This window comes from Lycorma delicatula, chromosome 1 (assembly GCF_047948215.1).
Source record: "Lycorma delicatula isolate Av1 chromosome 1, ASM4794821v1, whole genome shotgun sequence".
Taxonomy (NCBI): domain Eukaryota; kingdom Metazoa; phylum Arthropoda; class Insecta; order Hemiptera; family Fulgoridae; genus Lycorma; species Lycorma delicatula.
The window spans coordinates 196,712,925-196,735,649 of record NC_134455.1 but is presented as its reverse complement, the minus strand read 5'-3'; the positions used below and the strand labels follow the sequence as shown (position 1 = coordinate 196,735,649).

Sequence of the window (22,725 nt, the reverse complement as noted above, 5' to 3'; positions counted from 1 at the left end):
AAAAATTGATAAACTAACTTATATTAATTAAATTGACAGGTGTGGCATAACGGCAAAATTTTGTCAAAAGTAAAAATTAAAGATTTATTAGAACTAATAAGCTCATTCCCAGTAACACAGTACTTTTAAAATTTTATAGAGACAGTAAAAGAAGGTAAAATTTTACAGATTATTTAGATGGTTTCAGTGAAGATATTGATTTTGATGTTGATGTTGGATGTGAAGTTGAATTATAAATTTATTACTCAGTATTATAACCTTTTTGAATAAAAATATTTTACTTTCAAAAAAGTGGAATTTTCTATCTATATTAACAAAATAATATTATTTTCTTTACAATAATTGTAATTTTTATAAGTATTGCTTTTTTTTTAAATATTTTTAGGGAAGAAGAGACACTTGTTTTAACATTAAACTAAAAGAATTACAGTCATGGTTTTTGTTATATGGAATAGTTAACAAATTGAAATATGTAAAAGTTAAAAAATTCAAACTTATAAATAATATACAGAAAAAAAATGTTATAATATAAAAATAGTATAAACTATTTGTAATACTTTAACCTTATTAAATTTTCAACATTATTATTGTGCAACCATAATTAAAAGTATAGTGTTGATTTTGAGAATTATTTCTAGACATTTAATATTAATAGATTTAGATAAAATATTTTGATTTTTTTACAAACAAGTGTAATCTTTTTATATACATATTTTTGTTTTAATATGTAATTGTATTCATTTTTATTTTAACAACTTAGGAAATTGTGGTTTGACTCATTTTATTAAACTGTTCCTCTGCATTGTGTTTTTATAGCTGTAGTGTTTTTTTTTTAAGCAGTTAAGCAAACTTGTTTAAAGAAAATTCTTTATTTTCAATTTTTTATGATAATACTAATATAAAATAGATAAACTTATTTAAATTTGATTGATTGTTTATTTCCACAAACTTAAGAATACAGAAAGTAGTCATTAACATTAAAGGCTATTTACTTGATAAGTATAGAATGATGGTTGACTCCTTATTCCATAACTAGGTCTGATTAACAGTCAATAAGAAGCTTCAAAAGGAGTTCAACTAAATTTTATAACATGGTGATGCTGTTTCCATATATACTCACATATATAGCTGTTTAAATGGAAATTACATTTAGTTGTAAAATGTGTAAAAGGAAGTTTTATGTGGGATGTTGGAGGAATAGAAATTTATAAATTGTAGTTAAAACATTTTGTTTTTTCATAAAAGTTATTTTACCAAAAATATTCCAAATTCTACATAATGAAAGGTAATTTTTTATACATATTAAAAAACAAGTAATAAAAATAATGTCACAATTGTCTATCAGTGTCTTCGGTCATAAATGAAAACCTTACTACAATACCAAGCTCTATAAAGTCTTTTTTCTTGAGCCCACTAATTGTTTTGAAGTATATAAAATAATAATATCTATGGCTGATAAATATTCTGTTGGGTTTGATGGTATAAATAGTAAAATTCTAAAGGAAACTGCATGTGATTTCAGATGAGTTAATCTTTTTATTAATCTAATATCATTTGAAAAGAGTATTTTTCCCAGTGTTTTAAAGTAATCATTTGTTGTACTGATTCCAAAAAGTTTGTTCTATACTGAATTTCTAACTACAAATATTACTCTTTTATCACCAATTTCAAAAGTACTTGAGAAAATACTAAAAATAAAACTTATTAAATAGAATAGAATTTAAATCAAATAGAATTTCTAATCAAAATCACGTTATTTGTAAAGTCATAGCTCAGAAAAGGCAATTGCTAGACTATTTCTCTGATATAAATAAAGATATTAACAATTATGAGAAAGTAGCAGGCCTATTTTTAGATATGCCATTGGCTTTTGATATGGTGTAGCATTAAATTTTTCTGTATAGGTTCTCCTCAGAGAAGCAAAGAAACTAATTTTTTATCCTCTAGAATAAGATTATATTAAATATTTGTAAAGTAAAAGACAATTCAATTTAGTTTTTTACATAATTATTTTGTTTTACCTGTGTAAAAAATTGAATATACACAGCTAAAATATTGTTTTATAAATTTTATATTTCTTTTAAAATTATTTTCAGTAATTAGTGGTTCTGTTTTTAAAAGAATGTTTAATAGGTACAGAAAGAACAATACAATTTCTGTCTATTTTTCATTTGTTTTGCTTCAATAAAAAACTTATTTTTAAAAGTTTTTATTTACTTTTTATTGGCTGTATTTACATTAATTTTCTGAGAATTAATTTCTCTACAAGTTTTGTTACTAACTCTTCCTCATTTTTTAGTCATTTAACAAAGCTATTGTACTAAAATCTAAAAAAAAATTTTTTTTTGACATCAGATATTGTGTTTTACATTGGTTATCTTAAAAACTACTGGAGTTACAGTTCTGGGACCTATTTTATACTATTTCCCAATGGATGAAGTTAGTGGAAACCACCAACTCCTTAATTTGGGTCCCAAAAGTTACAATAGGGCTTCTTTTTATTAGAAGAGCTGAAATCCAGTCAAAATCTTTTGCTAACTGTGTTTACATAAACTTTTTTCATTATTTTCTCTAGTAGACCAGGTCCTGAAAGTTTCTCCATTTCTTCTTGGGACGCTGTATAAAATTGGAAAAATTTGTATTAGAGGTATTGTTAAAAGTGGTTCTCGACATATTTTGCAAAATAGATTTGATAATCATTAAGTCAAGTCTAACTGATCATTAAATCAGTTAGACGTAATAGTGTAATAACTATGCCAGGTAAATTATCGCATGGAGTTCCACAAGAGTTTGTGCTTGGTCCCATTCTATTTCTTATATATTTGAATGATTTTTGGAATGGAAAATTTAAAGATGAAGTTGTTGCCTAGTCACATAAGAAACTTAGCTAACATTGAACGGAATTATTTTAAATGTTCAAAAAATGAATTTTGTAGAATGTAGATTAAGATTTAGAGATAATGTAACAAATAGTCTAAAATATCATAACGTAAATTGTGTTGATGGAAACTTGTGTAATTGTCTACCTATCATTGAGGTTGATGGTGTTAAATATCTTTAATGACCTTAGATAGGCAATTGTCATGGAAGGTGATGTTCATTATTATAGAAATCTTATTGGTTTTGGAATAAGAAAGTTTTATTATTTAAAAAATATGTGACAAAATTGTATAATGAAAAAAATTATGTTCTTTTCTCTTGTGCAGTCCATAATCAGTTATGCAGTAATATGTTAGGGAGGTACATATAAATTGGCTATTGAATCATTAATTATAATCAAAATAATCAAAAAATATATTGTGAGGTTGATAATAATGAATCTAGATTACATTTATTGTTACCTATTTTTAGGAAATTAAAAATAAAAATATTACCTATAAGACAGTCTTATATCATTAGATTAATGGATAACTTCTATTTAAGAGCAAGATATTCTGAAGATTACAGTCTGGTAGAAATAAGGAAAAAATTATTGTTCCTTTTACAAAAAGTGAAAATTTCAAAAAATCATATGATTAATATGACTTCTAAGATTTATATCTTAATATCTAATGATATCAATCAGGGAAGGTTGGAATTTATTCTACAAGAAAAAGATTCCTTTTGAATAAAATATTTGAGGTGGATCCAGAGCACTTTTTCTTGTAGATTGACCAATTACCATGCTTACATGGTTTGATGATTTGTGACTTTATTACAGGATTACCTGAGTTGTTTGATGAATATGTGTTAAACACTCTGGCTTTTCATGTTGTCCAGTTTATGTGCAAACAACTGATGTGATATGATATTTATTAGTTGGTTATTCAAATTTTATTTTAGTAATAAGGGTCAGTATGTCAGTTGAGTGGAATTCTATTTCTTTAACAGAAGTATGTTGTACGATAAGAATATCGTACCTGGCCTTAATGGCCTTAATTTAGTATTAAATTGGTGTTTTATTTTTGCTCTCTATATTAATTATGTTGCTGGAAATCTCTGAAATAGTCTTGCCTCTAGAGATATTTAAGTTCCAATAATTTTGATTGTTGTCTGAACTGTATTATTTTTTTTTTTTTGTCTTCAGTCATTTGACTGGTTTGATGCAGCTCTCCAAGATTCCCTATCTAGTGCTAGTCGTTTCATTTCAGTATACCCTCTACATCCTACATCCCCAACAATTTGTTTTACATACTCCAAACGTGGCCTGCCTACACAATTTTTCCCTTCTACCTGCCCTTCCAATATTAAAGCTACTATTCCAGGATGCCTTATTATGTGGCCTATAAGTCTGTCTCTTCTTTTAACTATATTTTTCCAAATGCTTCTTTCTTCATCTATTTGCCGCAATACCTCTTCATTTGTCACTTTATCCACCCATCTGATTTTTAACATTCTCCTATAGCACCACATTTCAAAAGCTTCTAATCTTTTCTTCTCAGATACTCCGATTGTCCAAGTTTCACTTCCATATAAAGCGACACTCCAAACAACTGTATTATTAAGAAATCTAAATTAATTTTGATTGTATGATAGAATAATAATTAGATTTTGTAATATTTGATTTAATTTGAAATAAAATTATTATTGTTATTAATTATTTTATCTTATGCTACAACCATTTATTGTTTTAGAAATCACCTAGCAAGCAAATTGGTCACTCTCTTAGAAAGTCATTTCGGTGTGTGCCAGAGAAAGGAAAAGCAAACATTCCTCGATTTCCAGATGAGCCAGAGAAACCTCTAAATCTGTCTCATATTGTGTAAGTGTATTACTTTATTGTTATTGCTGCTTACATTATTTTTAGAAATGGGCATAATTAAATATAAAAAATACAGATGAAACCCTCTCTGGTTGTACTGTGCTTAAAGAGAGACATGGTGAGATCTGTTTATAGACGTACCTGCAATATAACCTTACCTGCCATGAAATTGAATTTTCTCATTTTATAATGACTATAAGCTATTTTTTATTAGTGGTAAAATATTATATACATTAAAAATATTTTTGAATCCAAAATTACTTCAATTTTATGGTTGAATAACATATTATGAACTTAGTTTAGTGAGATCAGGTAGAATGTTTAAAAAGAATGCAATGATACAATGGAAATAGTTCATTGATAAGCAGGGTTAATTAAATAATGTATAAAGGAATTATAAGTAACAGTAAGTATAGAATTTGTCTTACTTGTTCTAGATCTTGACTACTTTTATGTTATCCATATTTTATTAATCTATTTAATTGTCTTCTACATGTTCTAAATTTATGAAGAAAAAAAATTAGAAAATTTTTCATAGTAACTATATCAGTAAAATAGTCTGTTATTTGAGTCTTTTTTTGTAGTTGCCAAAATATGGTTTGATTCAATTATGTTGTAACACATGATGATTTTCTGCACTTTGAATCCCTTCATTGCTTTAACTGAAGGAAATTATAAGCTTATTTTTTTAATCACTAGTGGCTGCTTTGTTTTTTAAATCACATTCTCCTATTTCTCAGAAATCATTATTTAATATATTGTTTTGTTGATATCCACCCAGTATGTCTCAAAAGTATATTAAATTTGGTCTTTACCAAGTCTTTCAATTGATTGAAGCTGTAAATCTGTGCTAACAAATCAGAAGTTAATTTATCATTTATTTTAACGTATTTTCTTCTATAGTGAGAAAATTTTTTAAATATTTTCTCTCAAGTATTGTATCACTATATTTTTTTAACATTTCCCTATGCAATTCTGAGAAATTAGAATTTTATGAATAATATATGGTTTTATGGATATAATACATTTTCATGAAAAATTATGTTTACAAAGGATTAATGCAGCATTTATGCATATCTGAATCTGTAGTATAGCAAGTTCAATGTAATGAGTCTGCTATGTATGAGGTTTGATCAAAAATGTGTGGAATTTTTAAATTTCCCAGGCTGTATAAGTAATTGACAATTTTTTTTTTTGTTGGTACACTTGTCCCTAATATATTTTTGCATTGTTAGTCATATTGGATGCTTAGCTTATCTTTTTATTTTTTTTTCTGGGTGAAAAATACAGCGTTACCAAGCATAGTTAATATAAAATCACTATCACAGAGTCAATAAGGATTACTACCTGCAAGTTCTATACTGTTTGCAGGATGTAATCTGTAGAAAACGCCTGGATTTGTGGTGAAACAATTCATGGCAATTACACCTCAGTAATGTACCTGCTCACACTTCACTGCTTTTGCATGAATTTTTAGCCAAAAACAACACTGTTATGATGCCTCACCTCTATATTTGCCGGATATGGCCCCTTGTGACTTCTTCCTACTCCCCAAACTGAAAAGAACAATGAGAGATGATGATATTTTGCTGACATTGAAGAGTTAAAGACAGAATCACTGAAGGAGTTAAATGCCATACTGGAAATTGTGTTCCAGAGGTGCTTCAAAAACGAAAAAGTGCTATCACAATTGTATTTTATCAGAAAAGGAGTACTTTGAAGGTGACAAAATCAATATTGATTAATGAAGATTTTTTTGAGAAAAACTAAAATTCTGCATATTTTTTTATCAACCTCATATGTACACTTTATTTATTGATATCATGTAACATTTTGTGTTATTGGTTTAAAAAATAATAAACAGATTAACGACAGCAATTGGCTCTTTGGGGAAGGGATAGATACTAATTATATACAGGTTTTGTACTAAGCAATCATTGCCTATAACTTTTCCTCTTATTTAATGTTCTGGAAGTTATGCTGTTTCTCTAATATCACATACTTTAACTGAGTAAATAGAGATTTTAACCTCAAAAAAATTTTATAAAGCAAATAAATTATTGGAATGGGCTCAGAAAATATGTAGAATAAAAGTTTGCCTTAATGGATATGAACAATTTAATTTGTTATTGTAATTTAGATAAACTATTTAATTTTTTAATTAACAAATTAAGAAAAAATTTTAGTTTTTCACCAACAGTAGTTTCATTTTTTTAATTGCATGTAAAAATAAAATGCACCAATAGATAACTGAGAAAATTTCACAGAAAAAACCTCCAAGGTACTTTTTTCTACTAGCAAAACTAAGGCGCTAGTGAATTTTACATTAAGCATCAGAATAATGCTGTAGCTTTCATATAAGTAGCATAACTCGAGGGTGCGCATTAAATTAACTTCCATAACTCTGTTCCTCTTAGAGATAATTTAAAAATTCAAAAAGGTACGGATTCATAAGACCCAATGTTATAAATTACTCAAATTTTCAAAGTATTTTTAATTTCTGATTACCCATTGATCTGGATCTACTCTGAAAATTTGCAAGATGTTGTTGAAATGCCTACAACAATAAACTAATTGTAAAAAATGTAAAAGTCAATGTAGCATTCTGTTCTTGAGCTGCTTAATTACCTATTCATTCCATAAGGGATATCTCTATATATTTACTTTATTATTTATTTATCAACATTTGAAAATTGCATTTTATAAAAAAAGCACATTTTGGTATCATGGTTAACGCTCAAAACCAATCATTATTAATTTTGTTTTTTTTTCAAATATAAAATATTTTAATTGTTATTTGTAAAGTAAAACATGTAATTTAAGATGACTGAGTTGGTTATTCAAAAACTTTAATTTTTCAATGAGTTTTAAGAAGTAAATGTGTAGTATACTTCGTAAATACATGAAAATGATGCTGTAAAGATTGTTATAAAAAATTAATGAGACAGAAATTTTTATGAAACTTCGTACATTAATGTAAAAATATGTCATTATCAATATTTAACCTTAGACCTCATTGATTTTGCAAAATTTTGAAAATTTTTTGCTGTTTGTGGAAAAAAAACTTTTTTCAAAAATATCTAGTTTTTCATCAATATTTTGTTTACTTTTGAACTTATGAAATAATAAATATCAACATTAGAAAGAAAACTAAGACAATTTTGCATAAAAAAGCTTCTGAACACTTTTTTGAACAAAATTAAGAACTTACGGATAAATTATTACTTCATCCATTTATATTGTATATGAGAGTATACAATACTTAATGTATACGAGAGTGTACAATTTGCAAACTACTCTACCATAGTGCAATTTTGGTGCTTATTGTAAAATTTTCTCTAGGGCTCTTAGTTTTGCTCATAGAAAAAAGTTACTCAGGAGGTTTTCTATGCAAAATTTCTTCAGCTATGTATTGATGCTTTTTTATTTTTACATGCAATTAAACATAAAGCCGCTATTGGTGAAAAACTAAAAGTTTTTCCTTAATTTCTTAATAAAAAAAAATAAAATAATTATTTACTCATGTCCACTAGGGCTTACTTTTATTCTACATACTTTGCCAAACCCATTACAATAATTTATTTGCTGTATTAAATTTTTTTGAGGTTAAGATTTTTTTGAGTCTCTGTTGACTCAGCTACTTTGCCTTTGCCTTACAACATCAAATGTTCGTCATTTCCTTTTTAAAGTTTATCAGTATACATCATGATGGATTATTCAGACAATTTTACATTTGTTGAAATGGTTGTGTTCCATGCTTTGCTGTAGTTTCTGCCATTTCATTTTCATGTATTTAATAATACTATTGAGTAACCATCTTTGTTCCATCTGCAATTAATGATAAAATGGAAATGATACTGTTACACATAGTAACATTACAGTAGTAGTAATGTAATAAATGTGAGATTTATTTAATAACTAAGACAAATAGCAGTAGTGAAAAAAATTATTTAATAGAATAAACTGTAACATTCAAGTTGTCATTCCTGACATAGAAATAGAAAATATCAGCTATCAAAAATAATTTCCATTATGATAACCTCCTGTTTATTTTAAAATCTCAGCTCTGCTTGAAACTATGGAAGAACAACTCTGTGATAAGATTTTTTTGTGTTCTGAAGGTTTAAAGCCTGGTGAAATTCATTCATGGATGTTAAAATATTATGTAAAAGTGCATTAACCATGCAGGTTTTATAAATGGATTGAACAATTTAAATTGGGTAAAACACGTGTCACCAATCTTCATCAGAGTTGAAGACTGATGAAAGTTTCAACTCATGTTTTGCAAAATCACATTAATATTATTCGCAAGGATAAACATAAAAATTTGGGAAATTGCTAAAAGTTGTAGTGTGAGTTCTGGTTCTATCCGTTCCATTGTTTCACATCCACCTTACAGTCCTGATCTCACACAATCAGATTTTTTTTTTGTTTGGTTCTCAAATAGTTTTTATGTGGCACCAAGTTGGGGAACAATGAGCAGATCAAGAGTCCACTACAAGAACAGCTCAGACATCAAGGTATAAATTTTTTACTGCTGGAATAAGAAAGCTTACAGAAATGTGGGAGAATGCCTAAATGTAGCCAGCTACATTATGGAATTATGTTAAAAAGTATTATTAGTTAAAAAGTACTCTCTATTTTATCATGTGTATCATAATTAAACTTTTGTTGTGCATTTGATTTTATTCATCCTTTTAAAGACATAACTGTTAAATTGAACTCGTTATCTATCCTAGTTTTTCCATGGGATATTAGACTATCTTTATTGCTAAGCATGAGATTAATTTTTATAGTTCTCTAAATTAGAGCTTACACTCTCATAATGACAAACTAGGATTTACTAGTGTTTCTAATAATAATAAAAAATGAGCCAACCTTCATAAAAATATATGAAAAATTAAATGGCTATTATTAGAAATATTAAAATCATAAAAGATAAAATGAAAATCTACAGTTTAACTTAGCGCAGTAAGATAATTTGCAAAGGTTTAAATGTTCATGTGATAGCATCATAACAGGATGGATATGTATTCCAACATTAATGAAAAACATGGGTACCATTCTGAACTCTGATCTGTAGTATAATGTATTTTATTTTCATCAACCTTATTAGGGAAGTTTTAAATGTTAACACAGTATGGTACTAAGCACTACTAATCTGTCATGTAGTTCAATTCATTTTCATTAATTTGTGAACTATTTTTTAAACTATTGAATTTTAATTTCTATTTCTCTATCCATTTTATTTATTTTTGCAATTATACTTGATTTAATTTTAATTAGGTAGAGAATTATATAAATTATTTAAAAATATATATATATATATATATATATTTGGTTATTACTTTCATGATATGTATATATAAATGTAAATACATTTACATTCCTAAATCTTATACTATTTACGCCTAAAGGTTATATTTTTAGTAGAAAAATAAAATCTCAAACAGAAGATTAATTTGGATGTAATTACTTTTGAAATGGGTGACAACATTTTAATTTGTATTTACTTATGAACATTTTTTTAGTAATTTCTGCTAGAAGCTTTTTTAACTTCTTAAAAAAAGTTAAAAAATTATTAAGATATCTGCCTTAATAAATATATGAAGACATCTGTCTTCTTACAGAGATTAAATTAAAAAAAAATTGAATATCCGCATGTATTCTCAAAAACGTCATCCAGTATTTTAATATTGTCTTCCTAAGATCAGTATCAGAAAAAAGTTACTTTAAACATGTGTCTGAAAACACCTTTTTATCTGCTTGTCTGCCATTTTGAAATTTATTTTTTCATAACATTGAATATCAATTTTCATAACATTTTCAGAATAAATAAATTTATAAATTGTATGTTTGAAATTTTCAATAATGGGTTATTTTAATTTTTCACTATAAAGTTTGAAAATCTTGTTACGAGATTTATCTCCTCTGCTACTTGATTATGCTAGACAATACTTCTGATGTATTAATTACGTACTTCTCAATTGTTATTTTTCAAATTTCACTAAACTTTCACTTCATTCAGCTATTTTATAAATTTCTTTACAAATTTGTAAAATTAAAATTACACTTGTCCATTTTTTGAATAGAATAAACACATTTTTATGATTATAATATGAATTATTATGATTATTTTTGAAAAGTTTGACATTATTACTCTCTATCAGCTGGCAAACCTTTGTATAAATTACAAAAATAGCTGACATGTATGGTTGGTATTCTGCCTGTCATTAGGTTCAGCTATTGCGAGCGGCTGGCAAGTTAACACTCAGCAATAGGAGGTCGAAGTGTATGCATCTGATGGACGTCGCCTTTCCCTTTAACGGGTCATATCAAGTTGTAATGCATACCTATAATTAGTTTTGTGTTGTCTTTGTAGTATGTTTTTATATTAATAGTGTATTGTTATTGTTTGTAAATTAAATATTAGTTGATTCACGCATCCAGTGATTAATTACCACACCTATACAGTCCACTTAGACATTTATATTATGGTCGTCCAATGTATTTGACTTATAGAAAACCAAAGGCAGTTCACCTTAGCAAAACTTTTATCCAAATCATAGGCAGCCTTCTACTAAATTCAAAATTCATCAGCAGTTGTGTAAAACTAGTACATTTAAGGCACTGGCAAATGATTGTAGGTAAGTCGAGGTTTACTTTATACAGCATTCATTATTTGCCTGTATGTTGTTCGTGGAACGAGACATATGTCACCAACTGCTCTTCAACACTACTGCATCTGCTCACATCAGGCATGGCTTTGCAACTGACAGAGCAAGTGAATGTCCTGTGTGACCTTGAAAGTTGATATACTGACTGCAATAAAGAAATTATTTCTTCTTTTCTGAACACCCCAGGACTTTCAAAAGAATAGCAACATTGTAATTGCAGATAGAAGTACAGTAACTTCTCAGATATACTGTACAAAATGTTTTAACAGCACTCAGGAAACAATTTCGTGGCGATTTTGAGGTATAAAAATAAACGGGGTTACTGTGTGCAATTCAGAGGAGACTGTTTTGAAGGAGATGATAACCGTTAAGAAAGTTTACCCTCTTTGCCATCCAGTTCTATTAAAAGAGTAAGAACAGGCATTGAGGATGACAAAGATGATTGATTTTGATTTATTGCAGTTTATATTACTCTTTTTAAAAAGATTTTTTTTAGACACTTTGTAAACATGAATTTATCAAAATTTAATATCTTATTTTGTATTAGAAAGTTTTAATTTTTTTATATGTTTTTCAAGTTTCTGTTTTAATCACTTTTTACATTGTGTACTTTTTATTTTCAGTCCACCTTCACCTCTACCTTCACACAATGGGTTTCCAGAAAATGTTTATATGGGACCTATGTATGATGTCGGATCAATGGACAGTCGATCTACAGCAAGAAGGTAAATCAGTTTTTAATAAATCTTTTTCTTTAAATATGAATGTAAAAAAAAGTAAACCTTTGATCTGTATGCTTGTATAATTATGATTTTGCAAAAATGGCCTCTGATGATGTGTTTGTTCTTTACAATATCAACTTTTGTTGTAATCAGAATACTATTCCATTTTCATTTACTGTTGTATGATTTAGGTTGTCATTTTCAGACTAGTGATGGTATATGTGTGCGTTTAGTACTTGATTTGCCACATACAGATATTCATTTTTATTTCATTACAGCATCATTTGAAATATTTCTGATGATTTATTAAAGGGATGTAATGCAAATAACCGATTTTAATGAAATAAATGATGATGTGGAAATGATTTTGATGCTAATTAATTTTGAAGATAATCTTTGTACAGTAAAAATGTTGATGAGCCATGAAATGTATTGGTACTGCCTGTAGTGATGAATTTTTGTGGAACTAGTCATAATGTTGATTTGTAATGCTTTCCATTTGACAAATTGATATTTATAAACTAAATAAATTAAACTAATTTTATAAACTATACAATAAATTTAATAATATATACAGTATATGTAATAACTATATATATAAACTTCAAAATGTATGTGTGTGCATGTGAGAATTTCAAGCATGGTATTGCAATTTTAAGTGAATAAAATTTTTAAATATGTTTTCATAGCGTTAAATGTAGTTGCATAATTATTAAGAATGAGTCTAATAAGGATACATATTTTGTTAGTGCTCTGAGAAATCTTTATTTTTCTCTGGTAATATTTTTTAGCTTCAATTTGAGTTTATTATGCTGAGTATCTTAGTACAAAAGCAGCTTCAAACTATAATGTATTTTTTTTGTAAAACTTTGAAAAGAAAGAGAAAAACTTATTTCAATCTGCATTAGTACAGCATTACATACATTGCATTACATTAATAATTTCTGGACATTATCTGCTGGAGACAAGATAAGAAATGATAAAGCTGATTGTAGTTAGAATTCTGTTTCTTTTCATGGAATTTATTAGATTTTGCCCATATATTATCATGCATAAGGAAAAACCATAATATTTCTGTAATTAATGAAAATTTTGAAATTATTTAATTATAAAAGAATTATAAAATTGAATTGAAAAATTGATTAAATTCAGCTATGTTTCTTCACTATTATATATTTTATTTAAATATTCCCTCTATGAATCATGAGACCTTGCCGTTGGTGAGGGGACTTGAGTACTCAGTGATACAGAGTAGCTGGACCGAAGGTGCAACCATATCAGAGAGGTATTTGTTGAGAATACTAAGAAATCTTGCCAGACTAACGAATGATTCCTGAAAGAGGGCAGCAGCTCTTTCAGTAGTTGTTAAGGGCGTAAGTCAGGATGATTTTAACAGCCATATCAATATCACTCAGTCCTCTGAGTACTGCGCAGCTGAAAGCAATGGAAAAACTACTTTTTTTCCCAAAGAAAATGCATTTTTCCCCAAGAAAATGTTACTCTCTGCATTTTCATATAGCAATGATAAGAGAGGCGCCTTCCTTGCTAAAGTATTCTGGAGTTTAAACAATACCATTCTACGCGTCGGAGAGTGGAATGTTGAAGTTTAAAAAAGGTTGGTAGGTTAGAAAATTTAAAGAGGGAAATGCATAGGATAAATGTAGATGTAGTAGGAATTAGTGAGGTTCAGTGGGAGCAGGAAAACGACTTTTGGTCAGGTGATTTTAGAATAATTAACTCAGCTTCAAATAATGGGCAGGTAGGAGTAGGTTTTGTAATGAACAAGAAGACTGGAAAGAGAGTAGAATATTTCAAAATGTATAGCGATAGAATCATTGAAATAAGGATAAAATCGAAACCTAAACCGACGATTGTTAATGTCTATATGCCTACAAGCACTCATGATGAGGAGGTAGAGGGTGTATACGAAGAAATTGATGAAACAATTAAACACAGAAAAGGAGAAGAAAATTTAATAACAGTCGGAGATTGGAATGCAAGCATTGGAAAAGGCAAGGAAAGAAATATAGTGGGTAAATACGGGCTGGGCAAAAGGAATAAAAGAGAGGACTGCCTTATAGAGTTTTGCACAAAGTATAATTTAATTTAGTAATTGCCAACACCCAGTTTAAAAATCATAATAGAAGAATATACACTTGGAAAAAGCCAGGCAATACTGCAAGGTATCAGATAGATTATATCATGGTTAAGCAAAGATTTAGAGATCAACTGGTTGACTGCAAAACTTAGCCTGGAGCAGACATTGATAGCGACCATAATCTAGTGATAATGAAATGTAGATTGGGGTTTAAAAACCTGAAGAGAAGTGTCAGATGAATCGGTGGGATTTAGAGAAGCTTGAGGAAGAGGAGGTAAAGAAGATTTTTGAGGAGGACATTGCAAGAGGTCTGAGTAAAAAAGATAAGGTAGGAAATGTAGAAGAAAAATGGGAGAATGTTAAAAAGGAAATTCTTAAATCAGCAGAAGTGAACTTAGGCAGAACAGAGAACTGGTAGAAAACCTTTTGTTTCAGATGATATATTGCAGCTGATGGATGAACGTAGAAAATGTAAGAATGCTAGTGATGAAGAAAGTAAAAGTAACTATTGAAAATTAAGAAATACTATAAACAGGAAGTGCAAACTAGCAAAAGAAGAGTGGATAAAAGAAAAGTGTCCAGAAGTGGAAAGAGAAATGAACATTGGTAAAATAGACAGAGCATACAAGAAAGTTAAGGAAAATTTTGTGGTACATAAGTTAAAATCCAATAATGTGTTAAACAAAGATGGTACACCGATTTATAATACGAAAGGTAAAATCGATAGGTGGGTGGAATATATTGAAGAGTTATATGGAGGAAATGAATTAGAAAGTGGTGTTATAGAGGAAGAAGAGGAAGTTGAAGAGGATGAAATGGGAGAAACAATACTGAGATCTTAATTTAAGAGAGCATTAAAAGATTTGAATGGCAGGAAAGCTCTTGGAATAGACGGAATACCTGTAGAATTACTGCACAGTGCAAGTGAGGAAGCGATTGATAGATTATACACACTAGTGTTAATATTTATGAAAAAGGGGAAGTTCTGTCAGACTTCAAAAAAAGTGTTATAGTCATGATACCAAAGAAAGCAGGAGCTGATATATGTGAAGAATACAGAACAATTAGTTAAACTAGTTATGCATCTAAAATCTTAACTAGAATTCTATACAGAAGAATTGAGAGGAGAGTGGAAGAAGTGTTAGGAGAAGACCAATTTGGTTTCAGGAAAAGTATAGGTACAAGAGAAGCAATAGATTAATAGTAGAAGGAAGATTAAAGAAAAACAAACCAACATACTTGGCATTTATAGACCTAGAAAATTATATATATTATCTTTTTTTTTTTGTCTTCAGTCATTTGACTGGTTTGATGCAGCTCTCCAAGATTCCCTATCTAGTGCTAGTCGTTTCATTTCAGTATACCTTCTACATCCTACATCCCCAACAATTTGTTTTACATACTCCAAACGTGGCCTGCCTACACAATTTTTCCCTTCTACCTGTCCTTCCAATATTAAAGCGACTATTCCAGGATGCCTTAGTATGTGGCCTATAAGTCTGTCTCTTCTTTTAACTATATTTTTCCAAATGCTTCTTTCTTCATCTATTTGCCGCAATACCTCTTCATTTGTCACTTTATCCACCCATCTGATTTTTAACATTCTCCTATAGCACCACATTTCAAAAGCTTCTAATCTTTTCTTCTCAGATACTCCGATTGTCCAAGTTTCACTTCCATATAAAGCGACACTCCAAACATACACTTTCAAAAATCTTTTCCTGACATTTAAATTAATTTTTGATGTAAACAAATTATATTTCTTACTGAAGGCTCTTGTGCTATTCGGCATTTTATATCGCTCCTGCTTCATCCATCTTTAGTAATTTTACTTCCCAAATAACAAAATTCTTCTACCTCCATAATCTTTTCTCCTCCTATTTTCACATTCAGCGGTCCATCTTTGTTATTTCTACTACATTTCATTACTTTTGTTTTGTTCTTGTTTATTTTCATGTGATAGTTCTTGCGTAGGACTTCATCTATGCCATTCATTGTTTCTTCTAAATCCTTTTTATTCTCGGCTAGAATTACTATATCATCAGCAAATCGTAGCATCTTTATCTTTTCACCTTGTACTGTTACTCCGAATCTAAATTGTTCTTTAACATCATTAACTGCTAGTTCCATGTAAAGATTAAAAAGTAACGGAGATAGGAAACATCCTTGTCGGACTCCCTTTCTTATTAGGGCTTCTTTCTTATGTTCTTCAATTGTTATTGTTGCTGTTTGGTTCCTGTACATGTTAGCAATTGTTCTTCTATCTCTGTATTTGAACCCTAATTTTTTTAAAATGCTGAACATTTTATTCCAGTCTACGTTATCGAAAGCCTTTTCTAGGTCTATAAACGCCAAGTATGTTGGTTTGTTTTTCTTTAATCTTCCTTCTACTATTAATCTGAGGCCTAAAATTGCTTCCCTTGTCCCTATACTTTTCCTGAAACCAAATTGGTCTTCTCCTAACACTTCTTCCACTCTCCTCTCAATTCTTCTGTATAAAATTCTAGTTAAGATTTTTGATGCATGACTAGTTAAACTAATTGTTCTGTATTCTTCACATTTATCTGCCCCTGCTTTCTTTGGTATCATAACTATAACACTTTTTTTGAAGTCTGATGGAAATTCCCCATTTTCATAAATATTACACACCAGTTTGTATAATCTATCAATCGCTTCCTCACCTGCACTGCGCAGTAATTCTACAGGTATTTCGTCTATTCCAGGAGCCTTTCTGCCATTTAAATCTTTTAATGCTCTCTTAAATTCAGATCTCAGTATTGTTTCTCCCATTTCATCCTCCTCAACTTCCTCTTCTTCCTCTATAACACCATTTTCTAATTCATTTCCTCCGTATAACTCTTCAATATATTCCACCCATCTATCGACTTTACCTTTCGTATTATATATTGGTGTACCATCTTTGTTTAACACATTATTAGATTTTAATTTATGTACCCCAAAATTTTCCTTAACTTTCCTGTATGCTCCGTCTATTTTACCAATGTTCATTTCTCTTTCCACTTCTGAACACTTTTCTTTAATCCACTCTTCTTTCACCAGTTTGCACTTCCTGTTTATAGCATTTCTTAATTTCCGATAGTTCCTTTTACTTTCTTCATCACTAGCATTCTTATATTTTCTACGTTCATCCATCAGCTGCAATATATCGTCTGAAACCCAAGGTTTTCTACCGGTTCTTTTTATTCCGCCTAAGTTGCTTCTGCTGATTTAAGAATTTCCTTTTTAACATTCTCCCATTCTTCTTCTACATTTTCTACCTTATCTTTTTTACTCAGACCTCTTGCGATGTCCTCCTCAAAAATCTTCTTTACCTCCTCTTCCTCAAGCTTCTCTAAATTCCACCGATTCATCTGACACCTTTTCTTCAGGTTTTTAAACCCCAATCTACATTTCATTATTACCAAATTATGGTCGCTATCAATGTCTGCTCCAGGGTAAGTTTTGCAGTCAACGAGTTGATTTCTAAATCTTTGCTTAATATATTATCTATATATATAAAAATGAATGTGTTGTTTGTTTGTCCCGTAAGCATTCCTGTATATCATTCATCCGATTATAATGAAACTTTGATGAGTTGTGTGCACACCCACGAATTTTTATGAATTAGATTGGACCTGCTAGTTGGCGTTGGATTCGAGATATTTCGAAAAAATTTATTTGTAGTCCAATTTGGCTCATATTCAGAATATGTATTACTTACATGAAAAGAAATACCGCAGCAAAAGGACTCACAGAAAAATAATAATGATGACACTGGGGTTTAGATATTTGGAAAAATTGCATTTATGGTCTGATTTGGCTCATATTCAAAATATATATAGTTACGTGAAAAGAAAAGTTTTTGCGAAAACTATACCTGCTAGGTGGTGCCAGTGTCAAGATATTTACGAAACAAACAAATATATAAATGGACTTTCTTCTTCTATACATATATAAGGCAGTGTTCGTATGTGTGTTCGCTATATACAAAAAAACTACTGGACTGATTTACACGTGGGTTTTTGCAAAATGGTCCGTGTTGTCCAGAGAAGGTTTAAAGCTATTGAAATTCTCACTCTGACCAGTAGAAAGAAGGTTAGTGGTATTTTGAACTGACTACTATGTTTAGAGAGTAGTTTGGATTAAATCCAATAGGTAGTGCTGTTTTGATAATTGGATTTATTTACATTTTGATTTTTATAAAGTGAAAGGTTAAATTTTATGAAGTTCCATAATGTTTTGTAGGTTTCTAATATTCAGTAATAATTGTGATTATTTTGTATCCGTATCTCTTTTCGTTAAAAAGTTATTTTCCACTGACTATTGTGTTTAGAGAGTGGTCCAAATTAATTCCAAAAGGTAGTGCTGTTGTTTTGCCAGTTGGATTTATTTATATTCTGGTTTTTTTAAAGTGAAAGGTTTAATTTTGTGAAGTTTCGTAATGTTCAGCTTTTTGTTTTATCAAACTTTCAATTGTGTTCATATTATCTATATATATATATATACTCAAGTCTATCAATAGCGAAGCATTGCCGTGTCTGCTAGTTATATAATATGGAGCTGCAGAAAAATAATAAGCCTTTCTTTGTGTCAGATACAATGTAACAATTTAGAAAGAACTCCTGTAGCTTTATTAAGTGTAATGTCAAATCTAATGTTAAGTTTAACAGTTATTAAGTTTAATGTACTTTTTCTGGTGTTAACTTAGTTATACTTCTTCAGTTGGCTGTGGTAAAGTAGAAATTAAGCTATTGTTTAGTTTGTAGGAAAAGACTAAAAAACATCTAAAGTAACTATAAAGTGTAAGGGTGTATTATATAACAAGCAGTTTTATCTTAGGTGCACTACAATTTCGAAGGATAATTTATAAAATTTTAAACATGTTTCTTTAAAATGGGTTTGCAAGGAATATGAGGATTTGTTTGTGCAGGAAATCAATCGGCAACCTTTTGACTCCCAAAACACAATTGCCAGAATTTTTCTGTCTGACAAGCATTTCTTGGCCTTGATCAGTGCCCCCTCACCCACTTTTCTACCATTCCATACTTGTTCTCTTCCTCTCCGGGGTTTAGTGGTGTACCCACAGGTCACAGTAAAGTCAAAAACTGCCTCTCCTTCCTCAAAGCAATTCAGATACCGCTAACAGATGTCTTTCCAGACATTTGTCTGGGCCTCAATGAGAAGATTTATAATCCACCTCACCAATACTTTACTGTATCCACGAGTGTCTGACAACATTGTATGCACACTCTCAATACTTATGCCCACCTCTGATGCAATTTCACTGATGGTTATGTGGCAACCTTCCACAAGGCCATAGGCCTGAATGCTGTCATCATTGATGCTGGTCTGCAGACAATATTTGTGATTTTCATTTTCCATTGCATCACAACCACTTCAAAGGTTTTTGACCCAGTCAAACATGTGAATTTTTGAGAGTAGCATCTTTGAACTGTGCCTGGAGTTAAGTCAAAATTTCAGAGGATTTGATACCTTTGTTGACAAGTTGGATTATATGAGGGTTATTCAGAAAATAACTTTTTGTTTATAAAAAAAAAAAACAATTGATAAAAAAACTATTATAAACATCTTTTAGCCAGTTTTTTATATAATTTCCGTCCAAATTAAGTCACTTCTCATATCTGTAAACAAGTATTTGAATACCCTCGTCATAAAACTATGCTGCCTGTGAATTAAGCCAGGTACTAACACTGTTCTTTAACTTCTTGCAATACCGAGGACTAGAAGTTAATTTCTGAATAGCTCTGAACTGAAATAACACTGAAAATTTCTGTGAGATGTTGAGAAATTGATAAGGGCCATACAAAACAAATGATGCAGCATGCTGAGTTCAGGCATCGCCTTTCTTCATGACAACACTTGTACGCATTCAGTGCCAAATCGACAGTGTCAAATGGGAGTTGTTTAACTATTCTCCATTCACCCCTGATTTGGCTCCTTGTGATTATCAAATTTTCCTGAAAATAAAGAAATGATTAGCAATGCAGCGTTTTGAAAATTATAAGTAGTTGAAAAATGGTTTTACAACCTGACATAATTCACAGGTAGCAGAGTTTTATGGTGAGAGTATTCAAAATTTTGTTTAGATATGACAATTCCCTTAATTTGGACAGCAGCTATGTAGAAAAGTAGCTGTAAGATGTATATAATAATTTTTTTTTATCAATTGGTGTTTTTTTATAATGAATCAGAAGTTACTTTCTGAATAGCCCTCATATTAAGTAATTTTCACTTATGTCTCGTATAACTATGATATCCGTATGAAATACAATTTTGTAGTATGTAAACTTTTATGCTACTAATTATGTTTTAGTGCATTTTGTACTATTTGTGAGAATTTAAGTATCTAAAGTACTTAGATTCCATTTTGTACCCAAGTACAAAATCATTTAGAAAAGTAAAAAAATTAATCTTGAAATCTATGTAGACACCCTGTAAATCATATTACTATATCAGCTTATTCTAAATTAATCATTTTTTATTATTATATATTTTCTACAGCTAATGATTTTATCATACTTATGTTTAGCCCTGGCAAGTATAATTCTAGTCTAGATTCATCAAGGTTGGATGATGAACACAAGCTCATCGCACGTTATGCTGCTCGACTGGCAGCTGAGGCTCGCACTGTGGTGAGTCTGTATAATTGGTATGACATCACTAAATTTTCATTTCTTATTAATTTATTTAACAGAAAAATGTCACTACTGTAAGAACTTCATTTTGCCATAATTTCATATAATTCTTGAAAGTAGGATTTACAACATAGTAAATTTCATTAATTTTTCACAGTATTATATGTGTTAGTAGAAAAAAAAAGGTTAAATGCTTGAAGTTTATACTATGCTATAAAATCATATAGAAAAAATATTGAAGACATATTGTTGTGTGATTCATGGCTCGATCAGTATATTGAGAGGTTGACAATTTAGAATGTTTATATAAATACAGTTTATTGGTTTAAAATGTTCATAATTATAACTAGACAAATTAATAATAATAGCAATGGTGATAAATACAATACTAATAAGTGACAATAAGAAAACAATTAATGAACACAAATATTAATATAATAATTACAACCACAATAATATCAGGATAATAGTAGTGAATGATAATAATATTACATGTCAATAACAACAGATCAAACAAAAAAATACATGGCATAATACATAATTAAAAAAGTATGACATAAAACAGAGCGTAATCAACAAAGATAACAATCAAAATATTAAACGTCAAATAGTGATAAATGTCATTAGTAAATGTTAAATACAGATTACATACAAGACAGAGTTCAAAATAAATAATTGTTCAGAATTTATTTTGGGTAGACAGATAGAAAATTAGACCCATTAACAAAAGAAATCACTAGTCTTAACCCTTTTTAACCACTAGTCTTGTATTAACAAACAGTCATACAGTGTTCACTTGCAAATACCTTTGCCATTTAACCGAACAGTTTATGAATAAAGTCTATTGCATTATTTCTTTCACTTACACACTTAATAGTTTTACTGTAACTCACCGATAGTATTTCTGGTTTACTCGAATTACTTGCATTATTTTACTCATATCAAACTGGATTCAGGACTCGCGTCGCTGGACTGATGTCTCGCACTCTCATCTCACAGACTCACACCTGTAACTCTCCTCATTGGACCAATATGGTAATGTCTCGCTGGACTGGTTCGCAGAACTCTGCCGAACCCACAGAACTGTCCGTGCGGGACTGACATTATAACGCCTCACAGACTGGTTCTAATAGAACTCTGCTGAACCCACACATCTCACAGCCTCTCTTCGCTGCACTGATGTAGTAACATCTTCTAGAACGGAACTAATCTTTAGCTGGTCTTACCCTGACTATTTATACTGCTAGCCTCTTTACCTGTTGGATCCAATCCAAATTGAAGCATGAAAACAGTTAACTGAGGCTTTTGTTCCCATGAATTCCATACCTGGTCTTTACTCACCGTACAACAGGTGTTCATTGTGTGTTAACGGGCATTATAACAAAAGTTAATTGTAAAACGGACCTATTCTTTATAAAAAGGGTTCTCTTTTTTGTCCCTTTCTGGAGTCCTCCAATTATTATACTTTATACTACATTCAAAAATCAGTAGGAATCCATTTTACTCAGTCCCGCTATACTGGTCTTGTTACAATATGTAGAAAGTAAGAGCAGGTACATACTAAAAGCTGTGGTTATTAATATAGGAACTGACTGAAAAATAACAATTAAAATTTTTATTTGTATATACTTCATGTAGGTTAAATTTCTGTGGTATTAGATTCATGAGAGATATCATTTATTTGTTTTTTTTTTTGTGTTTGATGACTTTTAAGATAAATACCACAAAAGTTTACTTAATAAGTGTATTGTTTATCTATTAAAAGCTATGCTGTTCATAATATTACCCAAATTCAGTTTTGTTTTTCCACAATTGTCACTGATGGATAGTG

The 22,725-nt window shown here is 29.6% G+C and overlaps 1 protein-coding gene across 2 annotated transcripts in view; it reads left to right on the top strand.

The window, feature by feature from the left end:
* Dyb (Dystrobrevin) overlaps positions 1-22,725 on the top strand; it is a 116,938-nt gene that overhangs the window by 40,523 nt on the left and 53,690 nt on the right. For both annotated transcript variants that reach the window (XM_075369658.1, XM_075369664.1), the window contains 3 exons: positions 4,614-4,741; positions 12,042-12,143; positions 20,789-20,891. In XM_075369658.1, the coding sequence (XP_075225773.1) occupies positions 4,614-4,741; positions 12,042-12,143; positions 20,789-20,891 (333 nt within the window). The remainder of the gene's footprint in view (positions 1-4,613; positions 4,742-12,041; positions 12,144-20,788; positions 20,892-22,725) is intronic.